This window comes from Rutidosis leptorrhynchoides, chromosome 9, assembly GCF_046630445.1.
Source record: "Rutidosis leptorrhynchoides isolate AG116_Rl617_1_P2 chromosome 9, CSIRO_AGI_Rlap_v1, whole genome shotgun sequence".
Taxonomy (NCBI): domain Eukaryota; kingdom Viridiplantae; phylum Streptophyta; class Magnoliopsida; order Asterales; family Asteraceae; genus Rutidosis; species Rutidosis leptorrhynchoides.
In genome coordinates, this window is record NC_092341.1 from 104,970,562 (window position 1) to 104,998,403 (window position 27,842).

General features: G+C 35.4%; 1 protein-coding gene across 1 annotated transcript; it reads right to left on the reverse strand.

The window, feature by feature from the left end:
* Positions 1-1,627: 1,627 nt before the first annotated feature.
* Positions 1,628-7,548, reverse strand: LOC139866805 (calcium-transporting ATPase 1-like). The gene is made up of 7 exons (XM_071855093.1): positions 7,133-7,548; positions 5,139-5,193; positions 3,118-5,054; positions 2,877-3,035; positions 2,632-2,803; positions 2,241-2,539; positions 1,628-2,097 (listed from the first exon to the last, which is right to left on the reverse strand). Exons 1-7 carry the CDS (start codon positions 7,304-7,306, stop codon positions 1,849-1,851), a joined length of 3,045 nt encoding a protein of 1,014 aa, XP_071711194.1. The 5' UTR covers positions 7,307-7,548; the 3' UTR covers positions 1,628-1,848.
* Between the last annotated feature and the right edge of the window lie 20,294 nt (positions 7,549-27,842).

Genomic DNA, 27,842 nt, shown 5'->3' on the forward strand with positions numbered 1-27,842 from the left:
TATATCAGCCATTCAGGGAGCGTCATCTATTCAAAATAACTCATATCAAGACGATAAATGGCGATATAAAATTCATTATAATGTGATCAAGAGAGAGACAGTGGTAAATCCAATTTAAAAGCACAACTTTGAAACAATCAGATATTATTATAGTTAAAAATAGTTTGTTCCAATACACATTCAACTAAAATGTAGTGAGAAATGAAAGCACAACCTTGTTGAACATATAACAGGAAACTTGAAAAACAATGCTAACAATTTGACTTTGTCAATGGACTAATGCAATTTATTTCATAAACATGTGTATTTATTATATTATATACACATTTTATCTTTATAATGAAATGAAGTAATTACCATCTTGAGGGTTAACATAATGTTACTTTTTATCAGTTCTTGAACCATCTATCCCAAATAAAACCATCTTTTCAGCAAGATATGTAATACTTATTACTGGGCGGATCCATCATCAACAGAAATGGTAAAATGTATTTCATACTCGACCCGTATTGCAGAAAAAAACCTGCAAACAGTAACAACACAGAAAAAAAATGATATTAGAAAACTAAAGACAAAACAAACAAAACAAAAGGAAGTAAACGACAATCAAAATAACGTAACATTCAAACTATAGAAAAAACCTGAAAAAAATCATTCATTCTCCTGTTCATATGAAAATCAAATATATAGCTTCTCTCTCTCTCTCTCTCTCTCTCTCTCTCTCTCTCTATATATATATATATATATATATATATATATATATATATATATATATATATATATACGGGGTACTATATAGAATATAGAATATATATAAATTTAACAAATAAATAGATTTGTAGATCAAGTACACAAACCCAAACCATCCAAACACCACCAAGGCAGTGGTTACCGACGACAGGAAGAGAAATACGGCCAGCCAGCCAACCCTTAGAAAACCAAACACATTAAAAAGGTTCTACTATATATACGGGGTACTATATAGAATATAGAATATATATATATATATAAATTTAACAAATAAATAGATTTGTAGATCAAGTACACAAACCCAAACCATCCAAACACCACCAAGGCAGTGGTTACCGACGACAGGAAGAGAAATACGGCCAGCCAGCCAACCCTTAGAAAACCAAACACATTAAAAAGGTTCTACTATCCACTGCACCCACCCAAACCCACGACCAACATAGAGAAGTGCTCGTCCCCTGAGTAAACGCGAACGAGAAAAGATACAACGGCAGGTGTAGATCTAGAAATATAAAAGTGTTAACGAGCTAATTCAAGCATGAACTAGTTTGGCACAAGCTCAATCTTGATGATACTTAAACTCAACTCGATTGCTAACAAAGTTACTATTCAAACTCACCTCAACTCTAGCTGCTCAATCAATGGCAAGTGGCATTGCAAGTCTATTTGCATAACAATTAGTCCGTATGATTTAAACTTATTACTTAACATGTAAACAAGCTAGCTCTAAACAGCTAAATGAGCATCAAGCTCGAGATTTAACAATAACAAATATTCTAGCTAGAATATAATTACTGCCACGAGTCAAATAATCATCAAACAAGCTGAGCTTAAAATTTTAAGAACAATAAGGCAAACCTATCTCAAAGCGTGGTAAAAAAAAAGAGCACTGAATACTGAATTACAATAGCTGATGGTTCAAGTTACAAAAGAAAAAATTGATCATAACCTGGACATCATAATTCTAGTTACCAAACCTTTAAGCAACCAACATATAGAACTTGATAGAATTATGTTTACAAAATTTGTTTTCTTAGTAAGCTTCAGGTGTTTCAATTGTATTTTTGTATCAAGGTTTAAATTGAAATCTTTGGTCTTCTATCTCGATCCGACAGGGATCATCTTGACACCAGCAGCAATAGGCATACCGAGAAACCCAATTGTGACACTTGCGAACCACTGCGAAAGAGTAAGAGGACTTGTGTTTGCAAACGTACCCAAAAACTCGATGATGATGATTTGGAAGACAACCGTTGCAGTTAAAACAGCCAGAAAAACGTAGTTTTTCAGTATTCCTTTAAAGACATCTATCTTCTCCATCTCTCTGGAACTGATCTCATTGAACACCTGCATTTCAGTAAACAAGATGAGCAAAACCCGCCCAAAGAAAAAGCCTTAGAATTTGTTAAAGAAAAGCTGAAATGCAAGCTTTAAATGCTGATAATAAAACAAGCCTCATATATCTAATAGTAATTGTGTCTTTAACAAACCTGACAAAAGACAAAACAGTTGAAGATGAGTGTATTCAGAACCAAATCAGAATCTGAGGTGTCAAGGTGAAATGCCGCCTTTCCTTTTGACTGGAGGAACCAAATTACAACAAATTGATATAACGATTGTCCCATTATATTCCTCCACATAACATTTGTTATAAAGTTTCCTTTTCTTCCAACAGGTGCACGCTCCATTAATTCATCAGTAGGAGGTTCAGTGGCTAATGCAAGTGCTCCAAGCGTATCCATTATCATGTTAACCCACAGTAGTTGAACTGCAGTTAAAGGAGCACTTCCTACAAACAAAACAGAAAATAAAAAAATAATAATAAAAAAAAAAAAAAGAACAGGGAAGTATAAAAGTTATGAGGACTGTTGCATGTGTTACCAGTCAAACAAGCGGAAGTAAAGTTGACAATGAGTGCAACAACATTGACAGTTAGTTGAAACTGCACAAACTTCTGAATGTTTACATAAACTGAGCGACCCCATTTGGCCACAGTCACGATTGTAGAGAAATTGTCGTCTAGAATGATGACATCAGCACTCTCTTTGGCAACCTGAATAACTCAAACGTAAGAGATTATAATAGCCCATTTGGTGTATAGTGTCTAGTCAAACTTAACGCATTACCTCTGTCCCTGCGATTCCCATTGCAAGTCCGATATCTGCTTCGTGAAGGGCAGGAGCGTCATTTGTACCATCTCCTGTCACAGCAACAACCTCCCCATGTGTAGTTCTCAATTCTTTCACAAGTGTATGCTTATCCATTGGAGAAGATCTTGCCATCACCTTGTAAAATTAAAACACAACCATCGCTTCACATATAATATAACAAAAAAAAAAGCAGAAGACTATAAAAAAAATGAAGCACCTGAATTTTAGGAATGATTTTAAACAACTCCTCCTGTGTCTTTTCACGGAAATCAGGACCTTCAATGGCAATTCCATCATCTGTATATATTCCACATTCTCTAGCAATTGCCTTTGCAGTGTGTATGTTATCACCCGTAACCATCCGCACAGTAATACCCGCGGATCGGCAAATTGCAACAGACTCTCTAACACCTGGACGAACGGGATCTTTAATACCAACAACTCCAATCAAAGTATACGCTTCAAATGGAATCGAATCTTTTGGATTGAATTCATTTCCCAAATCCTTGTAACAAAGACACAGAGTTCGAAGTGCTTCATTGGCTAATTGTTCAATCGTATCTTTTAGATAATTGTTTAATTCTTTATCTAGAGGAACAACGTCACCGTTTGCATTCAAAACTTTGTCACATGTACCTAGAATTATCTCCGACGCACCCTTGCAGTGGGCCCGGAAACATCCTCCGGGGAGTTCTAAAACAACAGCCATGCACTTTTTCTCAGAATTAAACGGCTCAACTTTGACTAATTTTGACCCTTGAATCTCTGATTGCTTTTCTTTAAGCATTAAACCAAATTCCAAAAGAGCAGTTTCAGTCGGTGAACCAAGAATTTCAGTAGTGTTGTTCTCAGTTTTCACAACTTCACCACTAGTATTATTAAAAATAGACTCAACTAACATTCCAACAACCGAATCAGGAATCGTAGAATAAAATTTTGACGCCCCGGTTGACCCGTTGACTTCCCGAATCTCCCCACAAATCCAAGCTTTTACAAGTGTCATGTGGTTGGTAGTTAGTGTACCCGTCTTGTCACTACAAATATTTGTGGCAGACCCCATTGTTTCACAAGCTGCCAGGTGGCGAACAAGGGCTCGATCGTTCATCATTTTCTTCATGGCAAATGCAAGACTTAAAGTAACAGCTAAAGGTAACCCTTCGGGAACTGCAACCACTACAATTGTAACCGCAATGGCAAAAAATTCAAGCATCTCAAGAGCTTCATCTCCGGACCAAATCCAGTGGGACCCATCTTGCATTTTGCGTACAAACAATCCTTGTACCAACACTGCAAACGTTATAACAGCAAAAAACAAACCTATTTTTCCTATAATTGTTGCTACACCGTTAAGTTTAACTTGCAATGGGGTCTCATCATCTCCACCTTCAACAAGTGTTGCCATTAATTTCCCCCATTGAGTTCTCATTCCAACAGTAGTAACAACCATCTTACACGACCCGTTTTGAACTTTAGTACCGGATAATAGAAACGGGTTCTCGGATGTTACGATTTTAGGATCACTTTCTCCTGTTAGACTTGATTCATTTATCAGTAGCGAAAAACCAGAAACGAAAAGTCCATCAGCAGGGACCTGATCCCCTACAGCAAGGTGCACAATATCACCAACAAGGAGTTCATATATCGAGATCTTTTGTCTGCACTCATTTCTAGTAACTTGAACAGTAATTTTCTTTTTCTCCTTATCTAAATCTTTAAACTGTAAAGACTGTCTATAATCACTTGTAGCAGTAACAAACACCACCAATAAGATACTTGCAACGATTCCAAGACCATCGTGGGCCCCCTTTGGCCAACCTTCCATTGTAATGCCTACAATCAAAGACACAAAAGCACACAAACCGAGTATCATGAGGGTTGTATCTTGAAGTGCTTCCCATACGTATAAGAAGAAACCCTTGGATGGGCTTTCAGCAAATTGATTAATTCCATAAATGTTTTTTCGTTTGTTGATTAATTCTTCAGAAATAGGAATTCCATTGTTGGTTGAAGTTGAGATCTTTTTCATAATGCCTTCGACCCCATCATGAGCTTTTAGTTTCTCTGTGCTACGACCTTCGACTATTGAGCCTAACTCATCGGGACCGATCAAAAAGCCTGCAGCTTTTACTTCTTCCGGTACACTGTAGGTTATACCTGGAAGAGTTGACTAAAAGGTCAACATGATAACTCCTAAAATGATGAAAGATACAAATTTCACTACATTATCGAGATGCATACCATTAAGGAATTGAATTGCCGCATGCGAAACCAGCATCAAGGTTCTTAGACTCTCCTACAATATTAAAGACATCGTAAGAATAAAATTAACCTCAACTCAGGGTAAAATCCTGGAATACACAACTCATAAACAAAAAAGTATCAAAGCAAAGTTTATGAAAAAAAAAAAACTATGTATGTTGGTTTAGGTCTTGCATTTCGAATGCTGATAGTACTTAAATCGAGGCTCAGTATCCCGCAATAGCGTTTCTTGACCTTTAAGTCTTATTATTTGATAAATTAAAATTAAAATCAGTAGATATACAATGAGCAAAAGTGCACAAGTACGGTCTGCAACCATCCATTCAGCATAGCATGATAGCACCACAAAACAACTTGCTGAATGTTGCTATAATGTGACACCATAACTGTCCTTTCCATGTAGTCACAAAACATAGTTAGATTTACATTCCACCTAATCATATTATACAATTCACCTGTATAATGGCTAGTAAGAATCTTAATAAAGCCAGATGTCCTCAGAAACAGAACATAGTGTGCATCAAGCATAATTCTATAAGATGGCTGCCATAAAAGGGTTATGCTCCTCATATCTCAAAATGTATCTGTATTCTTAAGTTATCGATATGCTCAAATCTAGATTAGTTGCATGTTAGAAGATCATATTGTTAATAGCCAATACCTTTAGAGAAAGAATCTATAGACAACATCTAGAAGGAAAGCTATACTTTGCTTTTCATGTAGCCAAAACATATGGTAAGATTTACATTCGATTCGATAGTATCATATATGGTTATTAAGGAATCTCAATAAAGCCATTTGTCCTCAGAAACAGAGCATAGATTGCATCAAGCAGAATTCTATAAGATGGCAGCCACAAGAGGATTATGCTCCTCAAATCTCAAATACGAAACATATTCTTATGTTATCAACATGCTCAAAACTAGATTAGTTACAGGTTAGGTGATCATATTTTAAATAGCCAAAATCTTTAGAGATAGAATCTATAAATAGCATCTAGATGAAATTGTTCAGCTCGTCATCTATGTCTATAACTATGGTAATTAATTTGGAAGTGCAGAAGTGTGAGATTTCAACTCAAGATCTATAGAATACCCTAACTAGTCACATTCACTTGTACACTCCTACTAGTATCGTGTGATGATCATGCTTTTCTCAAATATGTAGATTCAGATATTAACATTAGAAACATTTCCACACCGATGTATACATCATAACTCTGACATATAAACCTCATTTTAAATGTATATATACTAAATAATTTGTACTATCAGCTTAAACAATGTATCAACTCATTAACAATCGTTTCCACATATATCAACATCACAAAATGATCGCACTTGATTTATGAAATATGTAATATATTACCAACCTAAGGCATCATGTTACTAGTTACTACACTATTTCCATAGATTGTTATATAAATGATTGTACAACCACATGTTACTTTTAAGTTATAAATTAATCACAACTTATAATTACATTCTTCTCAAACATAGTCATATTTCCTTATGTAAGGATTGTAGCAATCTAATCGCTATTTAGAGCAAGATACATTCCATATTTCATACATATCTCTACTAACCAGTTCAATTATAATAACTTCAAATCAGTAGCTGTGTACTCTCCTAATTACATATCAGTAAACAGAGCTGTATCCAACGCTACACATAATCTTCATTACAAATCATAACAGGAAAACTAAATCATAATGTTCAATTACAAACCTACAGTTCACTAGATTCAACTATCAACTAATATTACTGAAAACAACACAAAATAACAACAGCGCAATATAGAAATATAGAAATATATTCATAATAAAACAAAACTCTATTTCATAAAGCTAACTAATCGACAAATTATGGTACGAATATGTGAATCATACTACTCAACGAATTACAATAAGACAAAGCAGCAACAGCACACAAAAACGCACAAATACAGTACAGATCCGAATAATGAAAACGGACCAGATTAGATCGCTGAATCGCTCGAGCTTCAGTACGCTTCGATAGATTAGCAGTGAAACGAAAACGCCGTTTCTTATTCTTCACTAACCAACACAACTTCCTCCATCGCTGTAACGCTTCTTCCGATGAGTTTTTAGGCTTCACGTCAAAATTATCGTTCAAATAGCTCTCCATAACTACTACTAACTGCTTCTAAGTAACTACTGCTGCTGCTGCTGCTGCTGCTAGAGTTTTGAAAATAGCATCAATCGAACAAAACGGCGCCGTACAGTTCAGATCTGGTGTTACTACGGTTTGATCGTTGAGATATTAATTGCGGTTAGGTATTTTGAAAAATGAGAGAGTGAGTGTTGACCTTTTCTTTTTAACTTTTAGAGGTAGGAATGGAATACACACACAACTCCCATTAACAAATTTGTAGTGATGTAAGTTTTTAACCAAACAAATAATGTTAAGGGTTTCCGGTTATCCGAATGAGGGAGACGTGGGTCAGGAAACCGCGTATTCTTCCAAGTTTACCGGATGTTGACCCAATAGAAATTTTGGAGATTAGGTGTAACGTTTTTTTCCTTTGTGCAAGTTTAAGTAGGTAAAATATAAATATAAATAAATATAAATATAAATATAAAAAAGATTTCAAGATAAAAAATAGACAGAATTACATGGATAGTCCTTGTGATTTGTTCAAAAACACACGGATAGTCAAAACTTAATTTTTTAACATTTTTAGTCCTTTAGTTTGCACTTTCTTCACAAATAATCCAAAGACGTCGCAGATGATAAATTCAATAGTTAACCCTATGCATGTGCCAAGCACACAAGGGAATTTTTGTCATTTGTTAGACTATCCGTGCACTAATTAATCTTTTTCCTCCTTTCACTTTCATTTTCATCTTCATCTTCACTCTCTCTCCTTCCAATCTCTTCTCCAACCTAAAACGTCTAATAACACTACATTTAAACCTAAATATAAACCCAAAAATATCAATTAGATTTTGCGTTTCAACTCATCATATTTGTTTCATATACCAACTGAAAATCATATATGAAACAAATATAAAAAATGCTACAAGATAGAAAACAACTAACGGTTTATACCTCACTGAATCAAAACAAATCTAATTGAATCTCATTCTGCAAATCTAATGCTACAAAATCTGATTGAATCTCAACCTGCAAATCTAATGCTACAAAATCTAATTGAATCAAAAAAATCTAATACTACAAAATCAAAACAAAAGAAATAATTCAACTTAATCTCAACCTACAAATCTTATTACACCCAACGATTTATTATGCTTAGCAACGATTTTGTTTTATCACCAAATGTATTCAAGAATGATAAATTAAAACTATGAAGTGGGTGCAAGGATGTTAGGAAAATTAAAAACATAGAACCCAACAACGTTACAGATCTAAAGAATTCACCAAAACCTCAAGTACCTAATGTCGATTCAATTTCCCCAAATTGTCGTACACGTCATCACTTTCGAACCAGAAGAATAGCAACAGCGGAAAATAGTGGCAATTAATCTTGATTATAACATCCGCATTATATCTTTGGATTATTAAACTCCGTCACAAATTAATCTTGATTATAACTTGTAATACCCAAATATTTATTGTACATAATGTATTTATGGCGTACGATGCGTGTATGAAGTGTACGAAGCATGTACGTGTTGCTTGCTCGAATGTCAAAGAAAACTAGACGTTGTTTGAGTTACAAGGTGTGTACGTATCTTTTCAATCCCAAATAAAGTTTGAGTTAATGTTTCAAACGCGACGGGGAAGGTTAAAACGCGACGCAATGAAAATCCCAGCTCCTAATCAACGTATCGCGTTTTAGTGGTGTGTGTCGTGTCTTGGTTGTCGCGTAACGCGATAGACTGTCGCGAAACGCGACAGTATCGCAGAACTGACCAAAATAACCCGTTTTAAGGGGTATTTTGAGGGTGTTTTGCTAATTTCGCATTGTGGACGGGTTTTGTATCCCAAATCAGTTCCAAACCTTATCCTATATTCATTTTCACACACAAACACTCTCATCTTCAAACCCTAGAGAGAGGAGGAGAGTTTAGAGAGAGAAAGCTCCAATTGGAGAAGAAGAATAGTGTTTCGGGTCGAACCTCAAGTGTTAAAGTTGTTCTACTCGTCAACGGCATCATTTTGGTGGTATTGGTAAGTCTCAAACTCCGAATTTCATCTTTATGATTTGATATTCAAGTTAGAGTTTTAAGCTTGTTAGTTGTAAAACCCATTTAGATGATGATGTGGGTTTATGGAAACTAGTTATTTTTTATACATGGTGGGTTTTGGGTTGGTTGATGATTTAACCATGTTTAAGGCTTGTAAGTGGTGTATAATCACTAGTGTTAGTGATTATGGAACTGTTGGAACCCATTTAGGTGTATTTGGGTTGACTAATTTTGAAATGGGTCAAAATTAGGGTTTAGGTGTCAAATTGGGCAAGATAAGTGTTTAACACTTATGATTGGGTTTAATTGGCGTATTAGGACTATTCTCATTTGTGCTAGTGATTATTGGTTAGTTTGGGCGTGGTTTGAGCTTGGAAGTGCAATTGGGTCGATATTGCACTAGTTGTCAATATGGGTTGGTTTGTAATCCACCCTAATGAAATGTCCCGTTCTTATTGATTAAAAACGTTCCATATTAATTGATTTCGTTGCGAGGTTTTGACCTCTATATGAGACGTTTTTCAAAGACTGCATTCATTTTTAAAACAAACCATAACCTTTATTTCATAAATAAAGGTTTAAAAAGCTTTACGTAGATTATCAAATAATGATAATCTAAAATATCCTGTTTACACACGACCATTACATAATGGTTTACAATACAAATATGTTACATCGAAATCAGTTTCTTGAATGCAGTTTTTACACAATATCATACAAACATGGACTCCAAATCTTGTCCTTATTTTAGTATGCAACAGCGGAAGCTCTTAATATTCACCTGAGAATAAACATGCTTTAAACGTCAACAAAAATGTTGGTGAGTTATAGGTTTAACCTATATATATCAAATCGTAACAATAGACCACAAGATTTCATATTTCAATACACATCCCATACATAGAGATAAAAATCATTCATATGGTGAACACCTGGTAACCGACATTAACAAGATGCATATATAAGAATATCCCCATCATTCCGGGACACCCTTCGGATATGATATAAATTTCGAAGTACTAAAGCATCCGGTACTTTGGATGGGGTTTGTTAGGCCCAATAGATCTATCTTTAGGATTCGCGTCAATTAGGGTGTCTGTTCCCTAATTCTTAGATTACCAGACTTAATAAAAAAGGGGCATATTCGATTTCGATAATTCAACCATAGAATGTAGTTTCACGTACTTGTGTCTATTTTGTAAATCATTTATAAAACCTGCATGTATTCTCATCCCAAAAATATTAGATTTTAAAAGTGGGACTATAACTCACTTTCACAGATTTTTACTTCGTCGAGAAGTAAGACTTGGCCACTGGTTGATTCACGAACCTATAACAATATATACATATATATCAAAGTATGTTCAAAATATACTTACAACACTTTTAATATATTTTGATGTTTTAAGTTTATTAAGTCAGCTGTCCTCGTTAGTAACCTACAACTAGTTGTCCACAGTTAGATGTACAGAAATAAATCAATAAATATTATCTTGAATCAATCCACGACCCAGTGTATACGTATCTCAGTATTGATCACAACTCAAACTATATATATTTTGGAATCAACCTCAATCCTGTATAGCTAACTCCAACATTCACATATAGAGTGTCTATGGTTGTTCCGAAATATATATAGATGTGTCGACATGATAGGTCGAAACATTGTATACGTGTCTATGGTATCTCAAGATTACATAATATACAATACAAGTTGATTAAGTTATGGTTGGAATAGATTTGTTACCAATTTTCACGTAGCTAAAATGAGAAAAATTATCCAATCTTGTTTTACCCATAACTTCTTCATTTTAAATCCGTTTTGAGTGAATCAAATTGCTATGGTTTCATATTGAACTCTATTTTATGAATATAAACAGAAAAAGTATAGGTTTATAGTCGGAAAAATAAGTTACAAGTAGTTTTTGTAAAGGTAGTCATTTCAGTCGAAAGAACGACGTCTAGATGACCATTTTAGAAAACATACTTCCACTTTGAGTTTAACCATAATTTTTGGATATAGTTTCATGTTCATAATAAAAATCATTTTCTCAGAATAACAACTTTTAAATCAAAGTTTATCATAGTTTTTAATTAACTAACCCAAAACAGCCCGCGGTGTTACTACGACGGCGTAAATCAGGTTTTACGGTGTTTTTCGTGTTTCCAGGTTTTAAATCATTAAGTTAGCATATCATATAGATATAGAACATGTGTTTAGTTAATTTTAAAAGTCAAGTTAGAAGGATTAACTTTTGTTTGCGAACAAGTTTAGAATTAACTAAACTATGTTCTAGTGATTACGAGTTTAAACCTTCGAATAAGATAGTTTTATATATATGAATCGAATGATGTTATGAACATCATTATTACCTCAAGTTTAGTAGGTAAACCTACTGGAAGTGACAAGAAATGATCTAGCTTCAAAGGATCTTGGATGGCTTGAAAGTTCTTGAAGTAGGATCATGACACAAAAACAAGTTCAAGTAAGATTTTTACTCGAATTAAGATAGTTTATAGTTATAGAAATTGAATCAAAGTTTGAATATGAATATTACCTTGAATAAGAAAGATAACCTACTGTATATAACAAAGGTTTCTTGATCTTAGATGATTACTTGGAATGGATTAGAAAGCTTGGAAGTAAATTAGTAAACTTGAAGGGATTTTTGAAGTGTTCTTGAAGTGTTCTTCCTATGATGATTATAGCTTGATTCTTGAAGTGATTTTTAATGAAGATGATGATTAACTACTGGAAAAATACGTTCATAATAGTGTGTGTGTGTTGAGAGAGAATTAGAAAGAGAATTGGAAGTGAAATGGAGTGAATGATGAGTGGTAATTGGTGAGTGGTGAGTGGGGTTAAAAGGAGTTCTAGTTAGTTGACTAGCTCATGGTAGAAGTTAAAATTGATTATTCATACATGACATAATCAAGAGTGGAATCCCATGCTAGTTCCTATTGGTATATACCCATAGTAAGTACGTTTTGAAGCTGTGTATAATACGGGTAAGAATACGACTAGAATTCTTGATGAAAGAAAAGAATGGGAAAGTAACTGTACCAATTTTCGTTAAGTATGAGTGTTTTGATATATGTCTTGAAGTCTTCCAAAAGTATTTTAATACATCTAAATACACTACATGTATATACATTTTAACTGAGTCGTTAAGTCATCGTTAGTCGTTACATGTAAGTGTTGTTTTGAAACCTTTAAGTTAACGATCTCAATTAATGTTGTTAACCCATTGTTTATTATATCTAATGAGATGTTAAATTATTATATTATCATGATATTATGATATATTAATATATCTTAATATGATATATATACATTTAAATGTTGTTACAACGATAATCGTTACATATATGTCTCGTTTCGAAATCCTTAAGTTAGTAGTCTTGTTTATATGTATATAACCCATTGTTAATATACTTATGGAGATACTTACTTATCATAATCTCATGTTAACCATATGTATATCCATATATATATATCGTCATGTCATTTTTACAAGTTTTAACGTTCGTGAATCGCCGGTCAACTTGGGTGGTCAATTGTCTATATGAAACATATTTCAATTAATCAAGTCTTAACAAGTTTGATTGCTTAACATGTTGGAAACATTTAATCATGTAAATATCAATCTCAATTAATATATATAAACATGGAAAAGTTCGGGTCACTACAGTACCTACCCGTTAAATAAATTTCGTCCCGAAATTTTAAGCTGTTGAAGGTGTTGACGAATCTTCTGGAAATAGATGCGGGTATTTCTTCTTCATCTGATCTTCATGCTCCCAGGTGAACTCGGGTCCTCTATGAGCATTCCATCTAACCTTAACAATTGGTATCTTGTTTTGCTTAAGTCTTTTAACCTCACGATCCATTATTTCGACGGGTTCTTCGATGAATTGAAGTTTTTCGTTGATTTGGATTTCATCTAACGGAATAGTGAGATCTTCTTTAGCAAAACATTTCTTTAAATTCGAGACGTGAAAAGTGTTATGTACAGCCGCGAGTTGTTGAGGTAACTCAAGTCGGTAAGCTACTGGTCCGACACGATCAATAATCTTGAATGGTCCAATATACCTTGGATTTAATTTCCCTCGTTTACCAAATCGAACAACGCCTTTCCAAGGTGCAGCTTTAAGCATGACCATCTCTCCAATTTCAAATTCTATATCTTTTCTTTTAATGTCAGCGTAGCTCTTTTGTCGACTTTGGGCGGTTTTCAACCGTTGTTGAATTTGGATGATCTTCTCGGTAGTTTCTTGTATAATCTCCGGACCCGTAATCTGTCTATCCCCCACTTCACTCCAACAAATCGGAGACCTGCACTTTCTACCATAAAGTGCTTCAAACGGCGCCATCTCAATGCTTGAATGGTAGCTGTTGTTGTTGGAAAATTCTACTAACGGTAGATGTCGATCCCAACTGTTTCCGAAATCAATAACACATGCTCGTAGCATGTCTTCAAGCGTTTGTATCGTCCTTTCGCTCTGCCCATCAGTTTGTGGATGATAGGCAGTACTCATGTCTAGACGAGTTCCTAATGCTTGCTGTAATGTCTGCCAGAATCTTGAAATAAATCTGCCATCCCTATCAGAGATAATAGAGATTGGTATTCCATGTCTGGAGATGACTTCCTTCAAATACAGTCGTGCTAACTTCTCCATCTTATCATCTTATCTTATTGGTAGGAAGTGTGCTGATTTGGTGAGACGATCAACTATTACCCAAATAGTATCAAAACCACTTGCAGTCCTTGGCAATTTAGTGATGAAATCCATGGTAATGTTTTCCCATTTCCATTCCGGGATTTCGGGTTGTTGAAGTAGACCTGATGGTTTCTGATGCTCAGCTTTGACCTTAGAACACGTCAAACATTCTCCTACGTATTTAGCAACATCGACTTTCATACCCGGCCACCAAAAATGTTTCTTGAGATCCTTGTACATCTTCCCCGTTCCAGGATGTATTGAGTATCTGGTTTTATGAGCTTCTCTAAGTACCATTTCTCTCATATCTCCAAATTTTGGTACCCAAATCCTTTCAGCCCTATACCGGGTTCCGTCTTCCCGAATATTAAGATGCTTCTCCGATCCTTTGGGTATTTCATCCTTTAAATTTCCGTCTTTTAAAACTTCTTGTTGTGCCTCCTTTATTTGAGTAGTAATGTTATTATGAATCATTATATTCATAGATTTTACTCGAATGGGTTCTCTGTCCTTCCTGCTCAAGGCATCGGCTACCACATTTGCCTTCCCCGGGTGGTAACGAATCTCAAAGTCATAATCATTCAATAATTCAATCCACCTACGCTGCCTCATATTCAGTTGTTTCTGATTAAATATGTGTTGAAGACTTTTGTGGTCGGTATATGTAATACTTTTGACCCCATATAAGTAGTGCCTCCAAGTCTTTAATGCAAAAACAACAGCGCCTAATTCCAAATCATGCGTCGTATAATTTTGTTCGTGAATCTTCAATTGTCTAGACGCATAAGCAATCACCTTCGTTCGTTGCATTAATACATAACCGAGACCTTGCTTTGATGCGTCACAATAAATCACAAAATCATCATTCCCTTCAGGCAATGACAATATAGGTGCCGTAGTTAGCTTTTTCTTCAATAACTGAAACGCTTTCTCTTGTTCATCATTCCATTCAAATTTCTTCCCTTTATGCGTTAATGCAGTCAAGGGTTTTGCTATTCTAGAAAAGTCTTGGATGAACCTTCTGTAGTAACCAGCTAGTCCTAAAAACTGGCGTATGTGTTTCGGAGTTTTCGGGGTTTCCCACTTTTCAACAGTTTCTATCTTTGCCGGATCCACCTTAATACCTTCTTTGTTCACTATGTGACCGAGGAATTGAACTTCTTCCAACCAAAATGCACACTTTGAAAACTTAGCGTACAATTCTTCCTTCCTCAATACTTCTAACACCTTTCTCAAATGTTCACCGTGTTCTTGGTCATTCTTTGAGTAAATAAGTATGTCATCAATGAAAACAATGACAAACTTGTCAAGGTATGGTCCACACACTCGGTTCATAAGGTCCATGAACACAGCTGGTGCATTAGTTAAACCAAACGGCATGACCATAAACTCGTAATGACCGTAACGTGTTCTGAAAGCAGTCTTTGGAATATCATCTTCTTTCACCCGCATTTGATGATACCCGGAACGTAAGTCAATCTTTGAATAAACAGACGAGCCTTGTAGTTGATCAAATAAGTCGTCGATTCTCGGTAGTGGGTAGCGGTTCTTGATGGTAAGTTTGTTCAACTCTCGGTAGTCGATACACAACCTGAATGTACCATCTTTCTTCTTGACAAACAAAACAGGAGCTCCCCACGGTGATGTGCTTGGTCGAATGAAACCACGCTCTAAAAGTTCTTGTAATTGGCCTTGCAGTTCTTTCATTTCACTGGGTGCGAGTCTGTAAGGAGCACGAGCTATTGGTGCAGCTCATGGTAAAAGATATATTTAAAATTCAACGGATCGATGTGGGGGTAATCCCGGTAATTCTTTCGGAAATACATCGGGAAATTCTTTTGCAATGGGAACATCATTAATGCTCTTTTCTTCAGTTTGTACTTTCTCGACGTGTGCTAGAACAGCATAGCAACCTTTTCTTATTAGTTTTTGTGCCTTCAAATTACTAATAAGATGTAGCTTCGTGTTGCCCTTTTCTCCGTACACCATTAAGGGTTTTCCTTTTTCTCGTATAATGCGAATTGCATTTTTGTAACAAACGATCTCTGCTTTCACTTCTTTCAACCAGTCCATACCGATTATCACATCAAAACTCCCTAACTCTACTGGTATCAAATCAATCTTAAATGTTTCGCTAACCAGTTTAATTTCTCGATTCCGACATATATTATCTTCTGAAATTAATTTACCATTTGCTAATTCGAGTAAAAATTTACTATCCAAAGGCGTCAATGGACAACTTAATTTAGCACAAAAATCTCTACTCATATAGCTTCTATCCGCACCCGAATCAAATAAAACGTAAGCAAATTTATTGTCAATAAGAAACGTACCCGTAACAAGCTCCGGGTCTTCCTGTGCCTCTGCCGCATTAATATTGAAAACTCTTCCGCGGCCTTGTCCATTCGTGTTCTCCTGGTTCGGGCAATTTCTAATAATGTGGCCCGGTTTTCCACATTTATAACAAACTACATTGGCATAACTTGCTCTGACACTACTTCCTCCGCCATTACTCGTTCCGACACCATTTGTTCCTTTCGTTCTATTAACCCCTGGTCCGTAGACTTCACACTTCGCCGCGCTATGACCATTTCTTTTACACTTGTTGCAAAATTTGGTGCAGAACCCCGAGTGATACTTTTCACACCTTTGGCATAGCTGCTTCTGATTGTTGTTGTTGTTGTTGCGGTTATTATTGTTGTTGGGATGATTGTTGTTGTTGTTGTTGTTGTTGTTGTTGTTGTTGTTGTTGGGCCGTTTGTTGTAGTTGCGATTGATGTTGCGATTGTTGGGATAATTGTTGCGATTATTGTTGTAATTGCTGTTGTTGTTGTATTGGTGATTCTTATCACCGTTTTCCTCCCACTTTCTTTTGACTTGCTTCACATTGGCCTCTTCAGCAGTCTGTTCTTTAATTCTTTCTTCAATCTGGTTCACTAGTTTGTGAGCCATTCTACATGCCTGTTGTATGGAGGCGGGCTCATGTGAACTTATATCTTTTTGGATTCTTTCCGGTAATCCTTTCACATACGCATCGATCTTCTCTTCCTCATCTTCGAATGCTCCCGGACACAATAGGCACAATTCTGTGAATCGTCTTTCGTACGTGGTAATATCAAATCCTTGGGTTCGTAACCCTCTTAGTTCTGTCTTGAGCTTATTGACCTCGGTTCTGGGACGGTACTTCTCGTTCATTAAGTGATTGAATGCTGACCACGGTAGTGCGTACGCATCATCTTGTCCCACTTGCTCTAGATAGGTATTCCACCATGTTAACGCAGAACCTATGAAGGTATGCGTAGCGTACTTCACTTTGTCCTCTTCAGTACACTTACTTATGGCAAACACCGATTCGACCTTCTCGGTCCATCGTTTCAATCCGATCGGTCCTTCGGTTCCATCAAATTCCAAAGGTTTGCAGGCAGTGAATTCTTTGTAGGTGCATTCTACACGATTTCCTGTACTGTCAGATCCAAGGTTATTGTTGGTATGTAGCGCAGCCTGTACTGTGGCTATGTTTGAAGCTAGAAAAGTACGGAATTCCTCTTCATTCATATTCACGGTGTGTCGAGTAGTCGGTGCCATTTCCTTCAAAATAGTCAAATGGAACAAGTTAATCATACAGAATATTAAGAGTAGTTAATAGTATTTCGTAGCATAATATGAACTCATTTATAAAAGCTTTTTCTTCATATTAGCGTTTTATAAGTTTAAATTAGGGTAGTACCTACCCGTTAAGTTCATACTTAGTAGCTAATATACAATTCAACTACTACAATTCTATATGAAAAACTGATTGTAATAATATTTCGCATTCAAACTCTTATACAATATTTTACAAACTTATAATACCGCTTATTTTATATAAAGCATGAAATATAGCACACAATAACTTTGATACAAGATAGTTGTGAAGATAATTCTAGCTAGTATACAAGTCGTTCAGCAAAGGCAATAAAGACACGTAATTCATACGTTTAGAAACAAGTCATGCATTCTGGTTTTACTAGGACTACTTCCCATCCTTGGTCTTGTGGAACATAACCGTTATGGCCGTTGATAAGACAGCGTGTTGTAACGTCGTCAAAGGGACGAGGGTTACGTAATGACCAACAGTCTCGTAATAACCTAAAAACCTCATTTCTTACCCCAATTACCGACTCCGTCACTTGTGGGAACGTTTTGTTTAATAGTTGTAGCCCGATGTTCTTGTTCTCACTTTGGTGAGAAGCGAACATTACTAACCCGTAAGCATAACATGCTTCTTTATGTTGCATGTTAGCCGCTTTTTCTAAATCACGAAGTCCTATATTCGGATATACTGAGTCAAAATAATTTCTTAACCCGTTGCGTAAAATAGCATTTGGGTTCCCCGCAATATATGCGTCAAAGTAAACACATCGTAACTTATGGATTTCCCAATGTGATATCCCCCATCTTTCGAATGAAAGCCTTTTATAAACCAAGGCATTCTTGGAACGTTCTTCGAATGTCTTACAAACTGATCTCGCCTAAAATAGTTGTGCCGAGGAATTCTGACCGACTCTAGACAAGATTTCATCAATCATGTCTCCGGGTAGGTCTCTTAAAATATTGGGTTGTCTATCCATTTTGTGTTTTTATACTGTAAAATAGACAAGAGTTAGATTCATAAAAAAAATACTTATTAATACAAGCAATTTTTACATATATCATAAAGCATAAGCACACTATATTACATATATTACACCACACGAATACAACTATCTTATTCCGACTCGCTCGTTTCTTCTTGTTCGGTTTTGGTTCGTTTTGCCAAGTTTCTAGAGATATATGATGTTCCCCTAATACGAGCCGTCGTTGTCCACATTGGTTTAGAAAAACCTGGTGGTTTAGAGGTTCCCGGGTCATTGTTACAACTTAAGGACTTCGGGGGTTGACGATACATATAAAGTTCATCGGGGTTGGAATTAGATTTCTCTATTTTTATGCCCTTTCCCTTATTATTTTATTTTGCCTTTTTAAATTCAGTTGGGGTAATTTTTATAACATCATCGGAATTCTCGTCGGAATCCGATTCATCGGAGAATTGGTAATCCTCCTAATATTTTGCTTCCTTGGCGGAAACACCATTGACCATAATTAACTTTGGTTGGTTGGTAGAGGATTCTCTTTTACTTAACCGTTTTATTATTTCCCCCACCAGTTCTATTTCTTCTTCCGGTTCCGATTCTTCTTCCGGTTCCGATTCTTCTTCCGGTTCCGACTCTTCTTCCGGTTCCTCTTCGGGAACTTGTGAATCAGTCCACGAATCATTCCAATTTACATTTGACTCTTCATTATTATTAGGTGAGTCAATGGGACTTGTTCTAGAGGTAGACATCTATCACATAATATCAAACACGTTAAGAGATTAATATATCACATAATATTCATATGTTAAAAATATATAGTTTCCAACAAAAATGTTAAGCAATCATTTTTAAAGAAAACACGGTCGAAGTCCAGACTCACTAATGCATCCTAACAAACTCGATAAGACACACTAATGCAAATTTTCTGGTTCTCTAAGACCAACGCTCTGATACCAACTGAAATGTCCCGTTCTTATTGATTAAAAACGTTCCATATTAATTGATTTCGTTGCGAGGTTTTGACCTCTATATGAGACGTTTTTCAAAGACTGCATTCATTTTTAAAACAAACCATAACCTTTATTTCATAAATAAAGGTTTAAAAAGCTTTACGTAGATTATCAAATAATGATAATCTAAAATATCCTGTTTACACACGACCATTATATAATGGTTTACAATACAAATATGTTACATCGAAATCAGTTTCTTGAATGCAGTTTTTACACAATATCATACAAACATGGACTCCAAATCTTGTCCTTATTTTAGTATGCAACAGCGGAAGCTCTTAATATTCACCTGAGAATAAACATGCTTTAAACGTCAACAAAAATGTTGGTGAGTTATAGGTTTAACCTATATATATCAAATCGTAACAATAGACCACAAGATTTCATATTTCAATACACATCCCATACATAGAGATAAAAATCATTCATATGGTGAACACCTGGTAACTGACATTAACAAGATGCATATATAAGAATATCCCCATCATTCCGGGACACCCTTCGGATATGATATAAATTTCGAAGTACTAAAGCATCCGGTACTTTGGATGGGGTTTGTTAGGCCCAATAGATCTATCTTTAGGATTCGCGTCAATTAGGTTGTCTGTTCCCTAATTCTTAGATTACCAGACTTAATAAAAAAGGGGCATATTCGATTTCGATAATTCAACCATAGAATGTAGTTTCACGTACTTGTGTCTATTTTGTAAATCATTTATAAAACCTGCATGTATTCTCATCCCAAAAATATTAGATTTTAAAAGTGGGACTATAACTCACTTTCACAGATTTTTACTTCGTCGAGAAGTAAGACTTGGCCACTGGTTGATTCACGAACCTATAACAATATATACATATATATCAAAGTATGTTCAAAATATACTTACAACACTTTTAATATATTTTGATGTTTTAAGTTTATTAAGTCAGCTGTCCTCGTTAGTAAGCTACAACTAGTTGTCCACAGTTAGATGTACAGAAATAAATCGATAAATATTATCTTGAATCAATCCACGACCCAGTGTATACGTATCTCAGTATTGATCACAACTCAAACTATATATATTTTGGAATCAACCTCAACCCTGTATAGCTAACTCCAACATTCACATATAGAGTGTCTATGGTTGTTCCGAAATATATATAGATGTGTCGACATGATAGGTCGAAACATTGTATACGTGTCTATGGTATCTCAAGATTACATAATATACAATACAAGTTGATTAAGTTATGGTTGGAATAGATTTGTTACCAATTTTCACGTAGCTAAAATGAGAAAAATTATCCAATCTTGTTTTACCCATAACTTCTTCATTTTAAATCCGTTTTGAGTGAATCAAATTGCTATGGTTTCATATTGAACACTATTTTATGAATCTAAACAGAAAAAGTATAGGTTTATAGTCGGAAAAATAAGTTACAAGTCGTTTTTGTAAAGGTAGTCATTTCAGTCGAAAGAACGACGTCTAGATGACCATTTTAGAAAACATACTTTCACTTTGAGTTTAACCATAATTTTTGGATATAGTTTCATGTTCATAATAAAAATCATTTTCTCAGAATAACAACTTTTAAATCAAAGTTTATCATAGTTTTTAATTAACTAACCCAAAACAGCCCGCGGTGTTACTACGACGGCGTAAATCAGGTTTTACGGTGTTTTTCGTGTTTCCAGATTTTACATCATTAAGTTAGCATATCATATAGATATAGAACATGTGTTTAGTTAATTTTAAAAGTCAAGTTAGAAGGATTAACTTTTGTTTGCGAACAAGTTTAGAATTAACTAAACTATGTTCTAGTGATTACGAGTTTAAACCTTCGAATAAGATAGTTTTATATATATGAATCGAATGATGTTATGAACATCATTACTACCTCAAGTTTAGTAGGTAAACCTACTGGAAGTGACAAGAAATGATCTAGCTTCAAAGGATCTTGGATGGCTTGAAAGTTCTTGAAGTAGGATCATGACACAAAAACAAGTTCAAGTAAGATTTTTACTCGAATTAAGATAGTTTATAGTTATAGAAATTGAATCAAAGTTTGAATATGAATATTACCATGAATAAGAAAGATAACCTACTGTATATAACAAAGGTTTCTTGATCTTAGATGATTACTTGGAATGGATTAGAAAGCTTGGAAGTAAATTAGTAAACTTGAAGGGATTTTTGAAGTGTTCTTGAAGTGTTCTTCCTATGATGATTATAGCTTGATTCTTGAAGTGATTTTTGATGAAGATGATGATTAACTACTGGAAAAATACGTTCATAATAGTGTGTGTGTGTTGAGAGAGAATTAGAAAGAGAATTGGAAGTGAAATGGAGTGAATGATGAGTGGTAATTGGTGAGTGGTGAGTGGGGTTAAAAGGAGTTCTAGTTAGTTGACTAGCTCATGGTAGAAGTTAAAATTGATTAGTCATACATGACATAATCAAGAGGGAATCCCATGCTAGTTCCTATTGGTATATACCCATAGTAAGTACGTTTTGAAGCTGTGTATAATACGGGTAAGAATACGACTAGAATTCTTGATGAAAGAAAAGAATGGGAAAGTAACTGTACCCATTTTCGTTAAGTATGAGTGTTTTGATATATGTCTTGAAGTCTTCCAAAAGTATTTTAATACATCTAAATACACTACATGTATATACATTTTAACTGAGTCGTTAAGTCATCGTTAGTCGTTACATGTAAGTGTTGTTTTGAAACCTTTAAGTTAACGATCTCAATTAATGTTGTTAACCCATTGTTTATTATATCTAATGAGATGTTAAATTATTATATTATCATGATATTATGATATATTAATATATCTTAATATGATATATATACATTTAAATGTCGTTACAATGATAATCGTTACATATATGTCTCGTTTCGAAATCCTTAAGTTAGTAGTCTTGTTTATATGTATATAACTCATTGTTAATATACTTATGGAGATACTTACTTATCATAATCTCATGTTAACCATATGTATATCCATATATATATCGTCATGTCGTTTTTACAAGTTTTAACGTTCGTGAATCGCCGGTCAACTTGGGTGGTCAATTGTCTATATGAAACATATTTCAATTAATCAAGTCTTAACAAGTTTGATTGTTTAACATGTTGGAAACATTTAATCATGTAAATATCAATCTCAATTAATATATATAAACATGGAAAAGTTCGGGTCACTACACCTAATTCTATTGTTTGTTATGTGATAAATGGAATAGGTACGTTTCATTGGCGATTGTGGATTTTGGTTTGGCATCCATCAAGACTTCAAGGTGAGTGTAAATATATTATATGCATATGTATGCATAGGATGGGTACGGGTTAGTACAGTGATCCTTGCTCGGATTCACTCTACATGTGATGGGAAAATTGATTCTTGGAGTTTGAGTCCATGTTGTACGTTTATGCGTTTTGGGTTACCACCCTTGGGATAGTGAATCTTTGGCATATATGGATTCACGTTGGCATGTTGTAATGACCCGACTTTTTCGACTTATATTTTTGTGCTTTATACTTTCACGAAACTGCGTATTTGTTGCGTACTGAGCTATTTTATGCTTTGGGATCTTATTTCATGAATAATTACTTTCGTTGATACCTTACAACATGTTATTAGGTGCTTAATCACTTAACTTGATCCTCGAATACTTTTACGACCGTTAGTACCTTACAAGTTAGCATTTTCTTCAATAACCGAAACGCTTTCTCTTGTTCATCCTTCCATTCAAATTTCTTCCCTTTATGCGTCAATGCAGTCAAGGGTTTTACTATTTTGGAAAAATATTGGATGAATCTTCTGTAGTAACCAGCCAATCCTAAAAATTGGCGTATATGCTTCGGAGTTTTTGGGGTTTCCCACTTTTCAACGATTTCAATTTTTGCCAGATCAACCTGAATACCTTCTTTGTTTACTATATGACCGAGGAATTGAACTTCTTCCAACCAAAATGCACACTTTGAAAACTTAGCATACAGTTTTTCTTTCCTCAATAACTCTAGCACTTTTCTCAAATGTTCTTCGTGCTCTTGACCATTCTTTGAGTAAATAAGCATGTCATCGATGAAGACAATGACAAACTTGTCAAGATATGGTCCACACACGCGGTTCATGAGGTCCATGAACACAGCTAGTGCGTTAGTCAGTCCAAACGGCATAACCATAAACTCATAATGATCGTAACGCGTCCTAAAAGCAGTCTTTGGAATATCATCCACCTTCACCCGCATTTGATGATACCCGAAACGTAAATCGATCTTCGAATAAACTGACGAACCTTGTAATTGGTCAAATAAGTCATCGATTCTCGGTAGTGGATAACGGTTCTTGATGGTAAGTTTGTTCAACTCTCTGTAGTCGATACATAACCTGAATGTACCATCTTTCTTTTTGATAAACAAAACAGGAGCTCCCCACGGTGATGTGCTTGGTCGAATGAAACCACGCTCTAAAATGTAAGATCCTGTTTTCCTTTTCGGGTTTGGACGCCATCCAAATATTTGGGACGCCGTCCCGGTTTGAAGACCTGGATGCCGTCCAACATTTTGGGACGCCGTCCAGGATGGCTGGCAGGCATGTCTTTTTGCTATTATTTATTTTAGATGGGTATTTTGGTAATTACACTTCTTGGATGAATTAAAGGCCCTAGATCAGTTTGGTTGAGCCTCATTACTCCATTCCTAACCACCAAACTTCATCCACTTAAATCCTAGTGAGAGAGTGTGATTCAAGTGTGAGAAAGCTCAAATCAGAGAAGAAGAAGCTTGTTTCGGGTTTTAGCTCGAGCATTAAAGTTGTTCATCTCCTCGTTAGCTTCGTTTTGATTGTTGTGGTAAGCCCTAAACTTGATTACCTTAGTTTAATGTGTTTAAGGGTTAGGGTTTGGGTTTGTATTGCACATAAAACCCATTTGTGAGTAATTTGGGGTTTTTGGGTAAGTTTGGGTCATGAAGACCCAAATGGTGACTAACCTAGGGTTTTGAAAGGGTAAATGGTGTAAATGGGTCTTAAAGACCTAAGTAAATACTAATACACTTATAGTTAATGTTAGTGGGTGCGATTTGGGTTGTGGGTGACCCAAATGGGTGTGTTGACCTAGAAATGGGTCAAATGGGTCTTTGATGACCTAGGTTGTCTTGTATGTATGAAAACAAGTTAACTTTGTGGTTAAAAGTGTGTTAAGACCTTAATTGGCTAAAGTTAGGGTTTTTGGTGAAGCTAACCCATTATTAGGGTTAAAGGTGCAAAATGGGTCGGGATTGCACTTAGGGTCAAAAGACTCTAGATTGTTAAGTGAGTTGCTTGACCGACTTGAGTTGTGAATTGATTATGTGCTAAAATGTAATAGGTACGTAACATTGAAGTGGCAATTTCGGTTATCTTTCACGAAGACTCTAAGGTGAGTGGAGTAATTATACGTATGTGTATATGGCGTGTTTATTTGTGGGTGTTATGGCATGAACCATCGAGCCGGTAGTGCCATAACATGTGTGCGATAAGATGTGAACCACGAGCCGGTAGCATCGAGTGTGAACCACGAGCCGGTAGCACTATAAACTAAGATGTGAACCACGAGCCGGTAGCATCGAGTGTGAACCACGAGCCGGTAGCACTATAAACTAAGATGTGAACCACGAGCCGGTAGCATCGAGTGTGAACCAAGAGCCGGTAGCACTATAAAAGAGTATGACTCAATTGCGTATGGTGTGAACCACGAGCCGGTAGCACCATAGCGTTTATGGTTAACCATATTGAGATTGTTGATTGTTTGGCATATTGTTTAAATATATTGTGTTGAGTATATGCTAATGCGGTTTTGTGATAATGTGCGACTTGTTAAGTATTTCGGGTATGATGTTATGCTAATTTGAGTTTCAAGTTCGTACAAGGTATTCGGTAATTGTGATTGCAAATAGATGGGTTATATATATGTATGTATAATTATTGCATTCACTAAGCTTTGCTTACCCTCTCGTTGTTTACTTTTTTTATAGGCTCGGGCGTTGACAAGGGTAAGAGTGTTCAATTGGATTAGTGATCTCCCGCTTGTTTTGTTAGGGGATGCTTTTGGGTGTTAGCTTTTGGAGTTCGACCGAGATTGGGTAGTTTAACCCCAAACACCATGCTCTAGTGTCGTTTGGAACTTAAACTTATATTTGGTCGAAACTTTTATTTTTGAACGAAACTCGTAAAATGGGCGATGTGGGCCCGTTGATGTAAAACTTGATTTGATGATGAAAATCTCTTAGTTTCACTTATATTGACTTGTGGTAAAAAGGTTTTCGTTTGAAAGTGTCGGGAAGCGGGTTTTCCGCTCGTGTGAGTTGGACCCGTGATCAGTAGCTGGAAGGCTATTGGGACGCCGTCCCAATTGCTTGGATGCCGTCCCAGTTGCTTGAGCTGGACGCCGTCCCCAAAAGTTGGACGCCGTCCCATCTTTCTGAGCTGGACGCCGTCCAGGATTCTGGACGCCGTCCAGATGCACTGACTTAAATTTTTTTTTTTTGGTACGCGTTTTGAGTTTATGAAGTCGGGTTGTTACAAGTGGTATCAGAGCATGGTCTAAGGGATTTAGGTGACTTGAGATAGGCGCCTAGACTTAGACTTTTTGTGTGCGCATTTATGCGGGACTTGTAGGACTTTGGGTCGGATCGGGATGGTTAGTGCATAGTGAAATGTCCCGTTCTTATTGATTAAAAACGTTCCATATTAATTGATTTCGTTGCGAGGTTTTGACCTCTATATGAGACGTTTTTCAAAGACTGCATTCATTTTTAAAATAAACCATAACCTTTATTTTATAAATAAAGGTTTAAAAAGCTTTACGTAGATTATCAAATAATGATAATCTAAAATATCCTGTTTACACACGACCATTACATAATGGTTTACAATACAAATATATTACATCGAAATCAGTTTCTTGAATGCAGTTTTTACACAATATCATACAAACATGGACTCCAAATCTTGTCCTTATTTTAGTATGCAACAGCGGAAGCTCTTAGTATTCACCTGAGAATAAACATGCTTTAAACGTCAACAAAAATGTTGGTGAGTTATAGGTTTAACCTATATATATCAAATCGTAACAATAGACCACAAGATTTCATATTTCAATACACATCCCATACATAGAGATAAAAATCATTCATATGGTGAACACCTGGTAACCGACATTAACAAGATGCATATATATAAGAATATCCCCATCATTCCGGAACACCCTTCGGATATGATATAAATTTCGAAGTACTAAAGCATCCGGTACTTTGGATGGGGTTTGTTAGGCCCAATAGATCTATCTTTAGGATTCGCGTCAATTAGGGTGTCTGTTCCCTAATTCTTAGATTACCAGACTTAATAAAAAGGGGCATATTCGATTTCGATAATTCAACCATAGAATGTAGTTTCACGTACTTGTGTCTATTTTGTAAATCATTTATAAAACCTGCATGTATTTTCATCCCAAAAATATATTAGATTTTAAAAGTGGGACTATAACTCACTTTCACAGATTTTTACTTCGTCGGGAAGTAAGACTTGGCCACTGGTTGATTCACGAACCTATAACAATATATACATATATATCAAAGTATGTTTAAAATATATTTACAACACTTTTAATATATTTTGATGTTTTAAGTTTATTAAGTCAGCTGTCCTCGTTAGTAACCTACAACTAGTTGTCCACAGTTAGATGTACAGAAATAAATCGATAAATATTATCTTGAATCAATCCACGACCCAGTGTATACGTATCTCAGTATTGATCACAACTCAAACTATATATATTTTGGAATCAACCTCAACCCTGTATAGCTAACTCCAACATTCACATATAGAGTGTCTATGGTTGTTCCGAAATATATATAGATGTGTCGACATGATAGGTCAAAACATTGTATACGTGTCTATGGTATCTCAAGATTACATAATATATACAATACAAGTTGATTAAGTTATGGTTGGAATAGATTTGTTACCAATTTTCACGTAGTTAAAATGAGAAAAATTATCCAATCTTGTTTTACCCATAACTTCTTCATTTTAAATCCGTTTTGAGTGAATCAAATTGCTATGGTTTCATATTGAACTCTAAAATATGTTACAAGTCGTTTTTGTAAAGGTAGTCATTTCAGTCGAAAGAAC